Genomic DNA, 15,728 nt, shown 5'->3' with positions numbered 1-15,728 from the left:
AGCTGGGGTATGTGTGTGAGAGGGCAGGGATGGGATATATGTGTGAGGGAAGTGGTTGGGGCATTGTTGGGGTATATATGTGAGAGTGAGGTGGCTGGGACATTGTTGGGGTATATGTGTGAGAGTGAGGTGGCTGGGACATTGCTGCGGTATATGTGAGAGTGAGGTGGCTGGGACATTGTTTGGGTATATGTGAGAGTGAGGTGGCTGGGACATTGTTGGGGTATATATGTGAGAGTGAGGTGGCTGGGACATTGCTGCGGTATATGTGAGAGTGAGGTGGCTGGGACATTGTTGGGGTATATATGTGAGAGTGAGGTGGCTGGGACATTGCTGGGGTATATGTGAGAGTGAGGTGGCTGGGACATTGCTGGGGTATATATGTGAGGGTGAGGTGGCTGGGACATTGTTGGGGTATATGTGAGAGTGAGGTGGCTGGGACATTGCTGGGGTATATATGTGAGGGTGAGGTGGCTGGGACATTGCTGGGGTATATGTGAGAGTGAGGTGGCTGGGACATTGCTGGGGTATATATGTGAGAGTGAGGTGGCTGGGACATTGCTGGAGTATATGTGAGAGTGAGGTGGCTGGGACATTGCTGGGGTATATATGTGAGGGTGAGGTGGCTGGGACATTGCTGGGGTATATATGTGAGGGTGAGGTGGCTGGGACATTGCTGGGGTATATATGTGAGGGTGAGGTGGCTGGGACATTGCTGGGGTATATGTGAGAGTGAGGTGGCTGGGACATTGCTGGGGTATATATGTGAGGGTGAGGTGGCTGGGACATTGTTGCGGTATATGTGAGAGTGAGGTGGCAGGGACATTGCTGGGGTATATGTGTGAGAGTGAGGTGGCTGGGACATTGCTGCGGTATATGTGAGAGTGAGGTGACTGGGACATTGTTGGGGTATATGTGAGAGTGAGGTGGCTGGGACATTGTTGGGGTATATGTGAGAGTGAGGTGGCTGGGACATTGCTGGGGTATATATGTGAGGGTGAGGTGGCTGGGACATTGCTGGGGTATATATGTGAGAGTGAGGTGGCTGGGACATTGCTGGGGTATATATGTGAGAGTGAGATGGCTGGGACATTGCTGGGGTATATATGTGAGAGTGAGGTGGCTGGAACATTGTTGGGGTATATATGTGAGAGTGAGGTGGCTGGGACATTGTTGCGGTATATGTGAGAGTGAGGTGGCTGGGACATTGTTGGGGTATATGTGTGAGAGTGAGGTGGCTAGGACATTGCTGCGGTATATGTGAGAGTGAGGTGACTGGGACATTGTTGGGGTATATGTGAGAGTGAGGTGGCTGGGACATTGCTGGGGTATATATGTGAGGGTGAGGTGGCTGGGACATTGCTGGGGTATATATGTGAGAGTGAGGTGGCTGGGACATTGCTGGGGTATATATGTGAGAGTGAGATGGCTGGGACATTGCTGGGGTATATATGTGAGAGCGAGGTGGCTGGGACATTGCTGGGGTGTATATGTGAGAGTGAGGTGGCTGGGACATTGCTGGGGTATATATGTGAGAGTGAGGTGGCTGGGACATTGCTGGGGTATATATGTGAGAGTGAGGTGGCTGGGACATTGCTGGGGTATATATGTGAGGGTGAGGTGGCTGGGACATTGCTGGGGTATATGTGAGAGTGAGGTGGCTGGGGCATTGTTGGGGTATATGTGAGAGTGAGGTGGCTGGGGCATTGTTGGGGTATATATGTGAGGGTGAGGTGGCTGGGACATTGCTGGGGTATATATGTGAGGGTGAGGTGGCCGGGACATTGCTGGGGTATATGTGAGAGTGAGGTGGCTGGGACATTGTTGGGGTATATGTGAGAGTGAGGTGGCTGGGACATTGTTGGGGTATATATGTGAGAGTGAGGTGGCTGGGACATTGCTGCGGTATATGTGAGAGTGAGGTGGCTGGGACATTGTTGGGGTATATGTGTGAGAGTGAGGTGGCTAGGACATTGCTGCTGTATATGTGAGAGTGAGGTGGCTGGGACATTGTTGGGGTATATGTGAGAGTGAGGTGGCTGGGACATTGCTGGGGTGTATTTGTGAGGGTGAGGTGGCTGGGACATTGCTTGGGTATATGTGAGAGTGAGATGGCTGGGACATTGTTGGGGTATATGTGAGAGTGAGGTGGCTGGGACATTGCTGGGGTATATATGTGAGAGTGAGGTGGCTGGGACATTGCTGGGGTATATGTGAGAGTGAGGTGGCTGGGACATTGCTGGGGTATATATGTGAGAGTGTGGTGGCTGGGACATTGCTGGGGTATATGTGAGAGTGAGGTGGCTGGGGTATATGTGAGAGTGAGGTGGCTGGGACATTGTTGGAGTATATGTGAGAGTGAGGTGGCAGGGTCATTGCTGGGGTATATATGTGAGAGTGAGGTGGCTGGGACATTGTTGGGGTATATGTGAGAGTGAGGTGGCTGGGACATTGCTGGGGTATATATGTGAGAGTGAGGTGGCTGGGACATTGCTGGGGTATATGTGAGAGTGAGGTGGCTGGGACATTGCTGGGGTATATATGTGAGAGTGAGGTGGCTGGGACATTGCTGGGGTATATATGTGAGAGTGAGGTGGCTGGGACATTGCTGGGGTATATGTGAGAGTGAGGTGGCTGGGGTATATGTGAGAGTGAGGTGGCTGGGACATTGTTGGAGTATATGTGAGAGTGAGGTGGCAGGGTCATTGCTGGGGTATATATGTGAGAGTGAGGTGGCTGGGACATTGCTGGGGTGTATATGTGAGGGTGAGGTGGCTGGGACATTGCTGGGGTGTATATGTGAGAGTGAGGTGGCTGGGACATTGCTGGGGTGTATATGTGAGAGTGAAGTGACTGGGACATTGTTGGGGTATATGTGAGAGTGAGGTGGCTGGGACATTGCTGGGGTATATATGTGAGAGTGAGGTGGCTGGGACATTGCTGGGGTATATATGTGAGGGTGAGGTGGCTGGGACATTGCTGGGGTATATATGTGAGAGTGAGGTGGCTGGGGCATTGTTGAGGTATATATGTGAGAGTGAGGTGGCTGGGACATTGCTGGGGTATATATGTGAGGGTGAGGTGGCTGGGACATTGCTGGGGTATATGTGAGAGTGAGGTGGCTGGGGCATTGTTGGGGTATATGTGAGAGTGAGGTGGCTGGGGCATTGTTGGGGTATATATGTGAGAGTGAGGTGGCTGGGACATTGCTGCGGTATATGTGAGATTGAGGTGGCTGGGACATTGTTGGGGTATATGTGTGAGAGTGAGGTGGCTGGGACATTGCTGCGGTATATGTGAGAGTGAGGTGGCTGGGACATTGTTGGGGTATATGTGAGAGTGAGGTGGCTGGGACATTGTTGGGGTATATGTGAGAGTGAGGTGGCTGGGACATTGCTGCGGTATATGTGAGAGTGAGGTGGCTGGGACATTGTTGGGGTATATGTGAGAGTGAGGTGGCTGGGACATTGTTGGGGTATATGTGTGAGAGTGAGGTGGCTAGGACATTGCTGCTGTATATGTGAGAGTGAGGTGGCTGGGACATTGTTGGGGTATATGTGAGAGTGAGGTGGCTGGGACATTGCTGGGGTGTATTTGTGAGGGTGAGGTGGCTGGGACATTGCTTGGGTATATGTGAGAGTGAGATGGCTGGGACATTGTTGGGGTATATGTGAATGAGGTGGCTGGGACATTGCTGGGGTATATATGTGAGAGTGAGGTGGCTGGGACATTGCTGGGGTATATATGTGAGAGTGAGGTGGCTGGGACATTGCTGGGGTATATGTGAGTGAGGTGGCTGGGACATTGCTGGGGTATATATGTGAGAGTGAGGTGGCTGGGACATTGCTGGGGTATATATGTGAGAGTGAGGTGGCTGGGACATTGCTGGGGTATATGTGAGAGTGAGGTGGCTGGGGTATATGTGAGAGTGAGGTGGCTGGGACATTGTTGGAGTATATGTGAGAGTGAGGTGGCAGGGTCATTGCTGGGGTATATATGTGAGAGTGAGGTGTCTGGGACATTGTTGGGGTATATATGTGAGAGTGAGGTGGCTGGGACATTGCTGGGGTATATGTGAGAGTGAGGTGGCTGGGACATTGCTGGGGTATATATGTGAGAGTGAGGTGGCTGGGACATTGCTGGGGTATATATGTGAGAGTGAGGTGGCTGGGACATTGCTGGGGTATATGTGAGAGTGAGGTGGCTGGGGTATATGTGAGAGTGAGGTGGCTGGGACATTGTTGGAGTATATGTGAGAGTGAGGTGGCAGGGTCATTGCTGGGGTATATATGTGAGAGTGAGGTGGCTGGGACATTGCTGGGGTGTATATGTGAGGGTGAGGTGGCTGGGACATTGTTGGGGTATATGTGAGAGTGAGGTGGCTGGGACATTGCTGGGGTATATATGTGAGAGTGAGGTGGCTGGGACATTGCTGGGGTATATGTGAGAGTGAGGTGGCTGGGACATTGCTGGGGTATATATGTGAGAGTGAGGTGGCTGGGACATTGCTGGGGTATATATGTGAGAGTGAGGTGGCTGGGACATTGCTGGGGTATATGTGAGAGTGAGGTGGCTGGGGTATATGTGAGAGTGAGGTGGCTGGGACATTGTTGGAGTATATGTGAGAGTGAGGTGGCAGGGTCATTGCTGGGGTATATATGTGAGAGAGGTGGCTGGGACATTGTTGGGGTATATGTGAGAGTGAGGTGGCTCGGACATTGTTGGGGTATATATGTGAGAGTGAGGTGGCTGGGACATTGCTGCGGTATATGTGAGAGTGAGGTGGCTGGGACATTGTTGGGGTATATGTGTGAGAGTGAGGTGGCTAGGACATTGCTGCGATATTTGTGAGAGTGAGGTGGCTGGGACATTGTTGGGGTATATATGTGAGAGTGAGGTGGCTGGGACATTGCTGCGGTATATGTGAGAGTGAGGTGGCTGGGACATTGTTGGGGTATATGTGAGAGTGAGGTGGCTGGGACATTGTTGGGGTATATGTGAGAGTGAGATGGCTGGGACATTGTTGGGGTATATGTGAGAGTGAGATGGCTGGGACATTGTTGGGGTATATGTGAGAGTGAGGTGGCTGGGACATTGCTGGGGTATATATGTGAGAGTGAGGTGGCTGGGACATTGCTGGGGTATATGTGAGAGTGAGGTGGCTGGGGCATTGTTGGGGTATATGTGAGAGTGAGGTGGCTGGGGCATTGTTGGGGTATATATGTGAGAGTGAGGTGGCTGGGACATTGCTGCGGTATATGTGAGAGTGAGGTGGCTGGGACATTGTTGGGGTATATGTGTGAGAGTGAGGTGGCTGGGACATTGCTGCGGTATATGTGAGAGTGAGGTGGCTGGGACATTGTTGGGGTATATGTGAGAGTGAGGTGGCTGGGACATTGTTGGGGTATATATGTGAGAGTGAGGTGGCTGGGACATTGCTGCGGTATATGTGAGAGTGAGGTGGCTGGGACATTGTTGGGGTATATGTGTGAGAGTGAGGTGGCTAGGACATTGCTGCGGTATATGTGAGAGTGAGGTGGCTGGGACATTGTTGGGGTATATCTGTGAGAGTGAGGTGGCTGGGACATTGCTGCGGTATATGTGAAAGTGAGGTGGCTTGGACATTGTTGGGGTATATGTGAGAGTGAGATGGCTGGGACATTGTTGGGGTATATATGTGAGAGTGAGGTGGCTGGGACATTGCTGGGGTATATGTGAGAGTGAGGTGGCTGGGACATTGCTGGGGTATATATGTGAGAGTTAGGTGGCTGGGACATTGCTGGGGTATATGTGAGAGTGAGGTGGCTGGGACATTGTTGGGGTATATGTGAGAGTGAGATGGCTGGGACATTGTTGGGGTATATATGTGAGAGTGAGGTGGCTGGGACATTGCTGGGGTATATGTGAGAGTGAGGTGGCTGGGACATTGCTGGGGTATATATGTGAGAGTTAGGTGGCTGGGACATTGCTGGGGTATATATGTGAGAGTGAGGTGGCTGGGACATTGCTGGGGTATATGTGAGTGAGGTGGCTGGGGTATATGTGAGAGTGAGGTGGCTGGGACATTGTTGGAGTATATGTGAGAGTGAGGTGGCAGGGTCATTGCTGGGGTATATATGTGAGAGTGAGGTGGCTGGGACATTGCTGGGGTGTATATGTGAGGGTGATGTGGCTGGGGCATTGTTGGGGTATATATGTGAGAGTGAGGTGGCTGGGACATTGCTGGGCTATATATGTGAGAGTGAGGTGGCTGGGACATTGCTGGGGTATATGTGAGAGTGAGGTGGCTGGGGCAGGAGCATATATATGTGAGAGGTAGGTGGCTGGGGCAGGGCTGGGGTATATATTTGAGAGGGAGGTGGGGCACAGACTTTGATCCAGGCCAAGCAGGTGGAGCCTCATGTCAGGCAGCAGCTGTCCGGACTGGTGGAGCTGCTGGCCCGGTGAGGAGAGGATGTGCTGCTGGGGCCTTGCAAATTGAACTGGACCAGCTAGAAAGCAGCAGGCTTTGACTCAGATGTTACAGAGAGCAGCTCTGGTATGGAGAGTGACAGCGAGGAGGCAGCTTGGAGCTGTGAGAAGGAGTGCCCGGTGTCAGGGTGAGTGTCTGGAGCTTTATAGGCTGGCACTGCTTCTTGTGTGTATAGGCTTTAATTGTCTCCTGTGTGCATAGGCTGGTACTGCCCACTGTGTGCCCAAACACTCAATGTTTTAAAAATATTATGTCTGAGGACTCATTTTGGTTGAGTCAATCAGTGTCACATTCTGGGGCTAATTCTGACTTGTACACAGTGTCCACAATCATATAATTTAGCGATTTTTTTTTTGTGGCTGAACATGCCATCCATCCATACACAAACCCCCACTGGCAGCATGCTGCACTTAGTACCTTAGTTTTCACCTTCCGCTGCAGAACAAAACCCTGAGTGGCAATAAATACACCCATAGGTGGATCTAAATTTGCCCTTTGGGTGGAGCATGACACACCTCCTCAACGACTCGCCATGCGGTGCTAAGTACTCCTGGTTGTAGTCTCCCTGAAAATAGTTTTGAAAAGTAGGCAAGTATGGTTAGGAGACAGAGTGAAAAGTGATAAGAAAGTGATATGGTGCCAGCCAATCAGCACCCAACTGTCATCTCACAAGCTGTGTTTGAAAAATGACAGTTGGGAGCTGATTGGCTGGCACCTTATCACTTTTCACTCTGTCTCCTAACACTGCTTAGTAAATAGACCCCTTAGGTATTTGTCACCATGGAGCACTAAGGGTTATATTTACTAAGGTGCAGGTTTATAAAAGTGGAGATGTTGTCTATAGCAACCAGTCAGATTCTAGCTATTATCTTCTAAAAGGTGCTAGATAAATTATAAGTGGAATCTGATTGGTTGCTATGGGCAGCATCCCCACTTCTATAAACCCGCACTTTAGGAAATATACCCCTAAGTGTAGATGCAGTTCTGTAGTTATTTTGAAGCCATGGGTCCATCTGATAGTTGTTGAGTGGAGCTGGAATTTTGATGAGGTACTAGAAAGAATAACTAGGAGAGCCAAGGAAAAGCACATCAACGCTTAATGCAGTGCATATAATTTTACTTTTTACTTTTTTATAGGATAGGTGCAAATGCAAATAAAGGAATTGGATAGGAAAGGAGTGGGTCAAATATAGCAGAATTCTATAGGAACATAAATGTAGGTGGATTTTAATAGAGTCAGGCAAGATAGAAGCAGTGTAAAGAGAGAATGATTAGGAGTGAGGGAAAAAAATATATTAGAAAGTGTAAATATAGTATAATAAAGTGGAATATTAAATGGTTAATTCACTTGAAAAAAGGAAAAAAAATGTGCAAATATAAACATATAAAATACATTAGTAGTATACAGTAGAAGGGGGCAATTCAGTTCAGCGTGATGGCTCATTCCAAAACGAAAAATGCAGAATGCAACATTGCTAGTTTTTCCCCGCAAAGTTCAAGGTACCATATATGGTACATCATGGGAATGTTTAGCAGCACTTCCTGCTGAATCAGCCCCATAGTGAGAAGAGTAAGATTAATGAAATAATTAGAAAAATTAAACAGATGGAGATATGGAAATAGGATAATGGTAGATTAGAAAATAAAATCAAAAGACTTAGAAATGAACAAAAACATAGTTACTTCAGATAACTGGAACCAATAGGTATAGAAAGATATTTATATAAATGGTCAGTATGTTATGGAGAATGAAGTACATGGGTGTGAGGGGGAACAGTGGAACCCAGGGTCTATAACGCTGTGTATATAGTATGTGGTTGGGAGTGGAGAGGCATAATCAATCTAACTTTTGCTAAAGCTATTCAAGTGCAGGTTGAGTCTCCCATATCCAAAATGCTTGGGAGCAGGGGTATTTTGGATATCGGAATATTCCGTATTTTTGAATATTTGCATAAAATAATTAAATATCTTGGGAATGGGACCCAAATCTAAACACAGAATGATTTTATGTTTTATATACACATTATTATTATTATCCTTTATTTATATGGCGCCACAAGTGTTCCGCAGCGCCTTACATAGTACATAGAACTAATAAGTGAACAAGAAACAAGTAACTTACAGTACATTACAGTGCAGGACAGGGACACAACTTATATACATTGCTGAAATAGTGATTAAAGCACTCACAATAAGCTGCCGGGAGTTGGCGGTCCCGTGTTAGGTGCCCTAATGGGGAGTAGAGAGTAGAAGAAAATGTAAAGAGAAGCACATGAGGGAAGAGGTCCCTGCTCATGAGAGCTTACATTCTAAGGGGAGGGGCAGACAGACAGGCGTGACACAGAAGGGGAAGATAGGAAGGAAAGAGCATGAGGTGGATTAGGAGGAGTGCCTGAAGGTCATTTTATACTATATTTTTAATAATTTTGTGCATCAAAAAAAGTTTGTGTACATACAGTCAGGTGCATAAATATTGGGACATTGACAGAAGTTTCATATTTTGGCCTCTATTCACCACCACAATGGCTTTGAAATGAAACAAACAAGATGTGCTTTAACTGCAGACTTTCAGATTTAATTTGAGGGTAATTGCATCCAAATCAGGTGAACGGTGTAGGAATTACAATGGTTTCTATATGTGCCTCCCACTTTTTAAGGGGCCAAAAGTAATGGGACTATCAACTCAAAAGCTATTTCATGGACAGGTGTGGGCTATTCCCTCGTTAGTTCATTATCAGTTAAGCAGGTAAAAGGTCTGGAGTTGATTCTAGGTGTGACATTTGCATTTGGAATCAGTTGCTGTTGACTCTCAATATGAGATCCAAAGAGCTGTCACTATCAGTGAAGCAAGCCATCATTAGGCTGAAAAATCAAAACAAACCCATCAGAGAGATAGCAAAAACAGTAGGTGTGGCCAAATCAACTGTTTGGAACATTCTTAAAAGGAAAGAAAGCATCGGAGAGCTCAGCAACACCAAAAGACCCGGAAGACCACGGAAAACAACTGTGGTGGATGACAGAAGAATTATTTCCCTGGTGAAGAAAAACCCCTTCACAACAGTTGGCCAAATCAAGAACACTCTCCAGGAGGTAGGTGTATATGTGTCAAAGTCAACAATCGAGAGAAGACTTCACAAGAGTGAATATAGAGGGTTCACCACAAGATGTAAACCATTGGTGAGCCACAAAAACCGGAAGACCAGATTAGAGTTTGGCAAACAACATCTAAAAAAGCCATTACAGTTCTGGAACAACATCCTATGGACAGATGAGCCAAAGATCAACTTGTACCAGAGTGATGGGAAGAGAAGAGTATGGAGAAGGAAAGGATCTGCTCGTGATCCAAAACATACCACCTCATCAGTGAAGCATGGTGGTGGTAGTGTCATGGCGTGGGCATGTATGGCTGCCAATGGAACTGGTTCCCTTGTATTTATTGATGATGTGACTGCTGACAAAAGCAGCAGAATTCTAAAGTGTTTTGGGCAATAATATATGCTCATATTCAGTCAAATGCTTCAGAACTCATTGGACAGCGCTTCACAGTGCAGATGGACAATGACCCGAAGCGTACTGCAAAAGCAACCAAAGGGTTTTTTAAGGCTAAAAAGTGGAATGTTATGCAATGGCCAAGTCAATCCCCTGACCTGAATCTGATTGAGCATGTATTTCACTTGATGAAGACAAAACTGAAGGGAAAATGCCCCAAGAACAAGCAGGAACTGAAGACATTTGCAGTAGAGGCCTGGCAGAGCATCACCAGGGATGAAACCCAGCGTCTGGTGATGTCTATGCATTCCAGACTTCAGGCTGTAATTGCCTGCAAAGGATTTGCAACAAAGTATTAAAAAGTGAAAGTTAGATTTAGGATTGTTTAGTTTGTCCCATTACTTTTGGCCCCTTAAAAAGTGGGAGGCACATATAGAAACCGTTGTAATTCCTACACCGTTCACCTGATTTGGATGTAATTACCCTCAAATTAAATCTGAAATTCTGCAGTTAAAGCACATCTTGTTTGTTTCATTTCAAAGCCATTGTGGTGGTGAATAGAGGCCAAAATATGAAAATTCTGTCAATGTCCCAATATTTATTCACCTGACTGTACATGAAATTCATTTATGTTTCATATATACCTTATAAACACAGCCTGAAGGTTATTTTATACTATATTTTTCATAATTTGTGCTCTAGTGCCCAGAGTCTATAGCTCCGGCGCTGGCCGCACACAGCTCAGTGCGCTGCCGGCCGCCGGACAGAGGACGGGCCCCTGTCGGAGACTGCACACGGGCCCCCTCCTCATAGACATGAGACATAAGGTCCTGCCCGGGAGTCCCTTACATAGGTTACAATTAGATAACAAGTTACACAGTTTTTAACATCTCTCTGAAATATATGGGAACCATTATATTCATACTATTACAAGTTATTTATTAATTAAGTGTTCTATTTCAGGGGGGTGATGATGTCATGGCCTGCGTACATGATGATAATGGAAGGGTACGCATACAACACTTTTATAATGTTGGCCAGTGGGCCAAAGAGATACAGCGGAATCCTGCCAGAGATGAGGAAGGTGTGTTTGAAAACAACCGTGTTACTTGTAGGTTCAAACGTCCTGTATATGTTCCAAGAGATGAGACAATAGTGGATTTGCACTTAAGCTGGTATTACCTATTTGCCTGGGGCCCAGCAATCCAAGGTGAGAAATACAGGTATATTTATTACAACTGGACTATAATTTATTACATACTACGTTGCAACTGATTTATTTTTATTTATTTTTTTATTTTAACATATGTACTTTATCAGTGTCTGTAGATTAGAAATTATTACAGGGTAAACACAGGATTTTGATTGGCATCATTAACCTTTATTGTCAATATAATAACATCACATTTTAGACTACATATAAGATGAATCAAATTATAAAATATTTTAAATATGCCCTTCAGACAAGTATGCTAATGGGATTGCAGCTGCGTCTGTGTACGTAGGTGCTATGCAAAAATATGCAAATGCTGGTCTAATCACGAGTACCACTGGATGGATTTTTATGCAGTTTTCACTATTCTATAGAGCATTTGTCGAAGAAGGTTTAGGTGTATGAAACATTAATTTGCTCATATGACAAAAGGGGGTAGAGCAGTGACGATTTTAATGAATCAAGTCAATGAAAAAACAGATGTCATAGTGCTTTCTTAGCTTACGCTGCCTAAACCGTTAAATATATATCACAACGATGGACTTTATTTTATACCATGTAGAGATTGATACATATTATCCGGTTTCTCCAGAAAAATTGATGTACAGATGTGTCCTCATACATTTTTAAGTCCCTAAAATGATTTTTTAAAATTCTTCAAAAATGCACCTGCTGCTACTACCTGAAATGAAGAACACACCTGCCACATACTTTGGAACCCCTCTGGATTGAATTGAGCTATTTTAGAAGTATGTTCCCTATTTTTTTTTTAAACCCCAAAATTTTAAATACTTTTTTGGAGTGTCCCGATTTTTTTAAAACTTTTTTTTAACACACATTGTTTTTAGGGGGCACTCCCAGGGGTGTAGGCTATTTTTTTTAAGCCTGTACCCCGAAACACCAATTCTGCACTTTTTTTCGCCAGCTAAACACTGGAGAAAACTTATCCCCGTTTTTTTACAAAGACTTTTCACACCGACGAAAAGTCCTTATAATTGAATAAGGGGATAATTACAATAGGCGAAAATGACGTCATCTGGTTTTCGCCTGTAATTAATAGGGGCCTAAATCTTTTTATCTTGATCTTGAGGAAAAACGACTAATGTCATATCAGATGTGTCCACATTCATCTTTCCTAAAATCGAGACGACGTGTGGCCAAATTTGCCATGCCTTTGAATCTGTGTATTATCCACGCCTTGTGATTTTTCTTAAAATTTGCTACTTTAAACTGATACTTTATATGAATACTTTTGCAGGGAAATTTTTTTTGGAATCTATCTAATTGCTACTCGTGGTGGTGCATCTTAGCTGTGACAGCATCTTGTGCCAAACTAAGAAAAAATGGAAAGGTATTTGAGGCACACATCTGTACAAGGCAATCTAATAAAACCTTCTTTAAAGAGATTATCACTGTAAAGTCCAAATTGCTCCCGTGCGAAGTCGGGGCAGGTTACTAGTTTAATATATAATATACATATATCATACCTCCCAACATCTGCAGGGTGGAAATAGGGTGTGTGGCCTACCCATAACAGGGGTGTGGTCTAGCATCACGCCCCATTTACATCACTAAGGGGCGTGCCCAGCATCTCCGTGCTGTGAATAGATGCTGTGCGCATAGCAGAGCAGCGGTATATGCTTCTCCCAACTTCCCCCTCCACCACGAGACACTGCGGCCGCGGGTGGGACAGCGGGACAGTCCCATAAAAACGGGACCGTCCCGCTGAATGCGGGACAGTTGGGAGGTATGATATATTGTTGTATTTTCAATATGTCCATTCAAACCTAATGACCTTTCAGGTTTATAGGGTAAATACATTGCTAGTTGAGAGATTTCTGTAATGCCAGTGTCTTTTTTTGTTTTCACTAATTTGGATGGACTTCAAACAGTTTACTGATGATGTAATGACATGTAATAATTGTATGTTGTATTTCTTATCATCTTCCAGGCTCTATAACACGACATGATATTGACTCACCTCCAGTGTCAGAGAATGTAGTGAGCATTTACAGATATGAAGATATATTTATGCCTTCAGCAGCCTATCAAACATTCTCCTCTCCTTTCTGCCTTCTACTGATTGTTGCACTGACCTTTTACCTGCTAATGGGAACGCCGTAAGGCTGCATTTGTTAGCCTTTGGTTTTTACAGAAGTTATGCGGACGTTTTTTGCTCTCTTTTGCGCTTGACATGTTTGTAAAGTTCTGCTGGAACATCAGTTTTCATGTAAGAGATTATTCCAGCAGTGATTTGATATTTGCAGACACAGAAGGGTTGGCATAGTGGGGTGATTATGCAATGTGCCAAGACTACAAACAATATAGTTGTTAAACTGCTTAAAAAATCATGCACATTTTGAAATATCTCCTGTATATAGGGTCTCTTAGAATATTGGCATTTTCTTTGTGGCAGCTAAGGAAGGCTTTACAGCTGAATCATGTAAAATTGCAGTTATAAAGTCCGATTTCTAAATCGCAAAGTCCTTCTACAGTGGTTTAATAAAATATACCAGTTATACAAAGACAAATTTGCAAATCTGTATATAGTTCAAATCTACAGCGCAAATTGTCTTATGACATCAGTTGCCTGCTTTTGCACAAGTGCATCCCATTCAATGCAAATATACATGGGTGTGCAGGTCACAATGGCATCTGTGGGTGTGCAGAACATTCCGGTGGTAGGAGTGGGTGGATTGGGGTGTTCCTTGCTAAATGTAGAAGTGGTAAAATTAACTTTCCTATAGCAGGAAAGGATTATTAAAATGAGTTGGTGGTGATGGGGGAGAGGTTGTATCTCTGCATAAGCATAGGGAAATGCATGGGGGGGGGTTCCGGTTGCCTAGAAACCCCCTCCCAGCCCACACCATGACCACAATAGAAATAGCCATATAATAGAACACAGGTTCTCAAACCCGGTCTTCAGGAGCCCAAACAGTGCATGTTTTCCAGGTCGCCTCACAAAATCATAAGTGAAATAATTAGATTACCTGTGGATATTTTAAAATGTGTGAGTGAGTAATGAATACACCTGTGCACCTGCTAGGTGACCTTCAAAATGTGAACTGTTTGGGGTCCTGAGGACCGAGTTTGAGAATAACTGTAATAGACTGTTACTAGTTCTGCATGTTCTTCTCAGTATCACAAAGAAACTAATAAGCACCACCTGTGGATCTTTTAACATGTGTCAGCCAGTAATAAATACACCTGTGCACCAACTATGAGATCTGGAAAACATTCAATGTTAGGGGCGCACTACTATAGACCATCAGTAGGGTTAATTATTAATACTGTATAATAATACAATATCCAGTGCATAAGGTGACCAATATGTACATATATGTTCAGGGCATATATGTTCCTCTGCTGCTCCCCCAGACTCCCGGACTTGCTGCAAAGCTCTGGAATGGTGCCCACATGTGAATAAAAACATTAATCTCCGGAAGGATGGCCCTATGCCCGCATCTAATGGCTTACTGTGATCACTGGTCCTGAATATGCTGGAATTATGACACACAGTACACTTTGTATAATGCATATTAAAGCTGGTTAAGTGCTAATTATGCCCTCTTCATGGATTGGCCACACTCTAAAATAAAGCATTTGGAGACCCCCCTCTCAAAATCCTGTGTTTGCCACTGCATAAGGTCCTGATATTTTGCACCTTCCAGTTGCACGTCAACTAATGTTATAAAGCATTACAAGCATACATACAAATAGAGAGGTGTAATGATAACATATTTCTGCTAATTCATTTAAGTTATATTTGAAACGATATCAAGCAATATTTAAAGAGAACTGAAATGAATGTAAGGTTGCTCCTAGGGTGGAATTAGGTTGTATTTAAAATACATTTACATTTAAATTACATTTAGTGGACAGTTAAATAACAGTGTGCATGTAAAATTTTATATATATATATATATATATATAATTTATCACGGTATCAGTAAAAAATACTTTAACCTTTGTTTGTTTGTGAATTCAAAACACTTCACACATGTCAAATAACTCCATTAAAGTGCAAAAAGTGCTTTAAAAAAAATTGTACCAGTGAATTCTCACGACAATTCATAAAGTGCACCGTGCCTGTGCAAATAGGCATTCTTTGTCCTGTCAGTTGAAGGTTGTTATTATATAGAACACAATGACCGCTGCCATCTAATGCCTAGGATTACAAAGAAATGGCCGCCATTAGAGAAATTATTTATATAAAACCCCTCTTATGGATGGTGTATGAGAGGACTGCAAAATGGCCACTGCCCATAAACTGATCTATATATTGCCATTCTTATGGATCATGTAGGGGGGGGAACTGGGTGCTGGCATATTGCCTGGTGAGAGCTTTGGGGGAGTGATTCAACCCCATATTTAATTTGACGCTATTGCACCGCCATTACTTGTGAATAATGATGGCTTTTTGAGACCACAACCCCATCATGCAGTGAACTCTTGACGCATGCGCTGTATGGGGAACTAGATATCCTCGTGGTCTCATTCCCCAGGGATGAGGCGGGGGCGGACTGATGACACAGATGCCGCAGGGACCTCAGG

General features: G+C 44.7%; 1 protein-coding gene across 3 annotated transcripts in view; it reads left to right on the top strand.

Moving 5' to 3' along the window:
- The window catches only part of FRRS1L (ferric chelate reductase 1 like), a 118,378-nt gene extending 103,600 nt beyond the window's left edge, over window positions 1-14,778 (top strand). Inside the window, exons 5-6 of one of the 3 annotated variants that reach the window (XM_088445665.1) lie at window positions 10,925-11,045; window positions 13,126-14,778. In XM_088445665.1, coding sequence (XP_088301791.1) covers window positions 10,925-11,045; window positions 13,126-13,298 — 294 coding nt within the window. In that variant the 3' untranslated portion in view covers window positions 13,299-14,778. Of the gene's footprint in view, window positions 1-10,924; window positions 11,185-13,125 lie in introns of all 3 variants that reach the window. The other 2 variants (XM_088445664.1, XM_088445666.1) reach the window with 2 other exon arrangements.
- Window positions 14,779-15,728: the final 950 nt, after the last annotated feature.

This window comes from Taudactylus pleione, unplaced genomic scaffold, assembly GCF_031769625.1.
Source record: "Taudactylus pleione unplaced genomic scaffold, aTauple2 ptg000386l, whole genome shotgun sequence".
Lineage (NCBI taxonomy): Eukaryota > Metazoa > Chordata > Amphibia > Anura > Myobatrachidae > Taudactylus > Taudactylus pleione.
The sequence above is the reverse complement of the archived record's forward strand: the minus strand, read 5'-3'. Positions and strand labels throughout refer to the sequence as shown.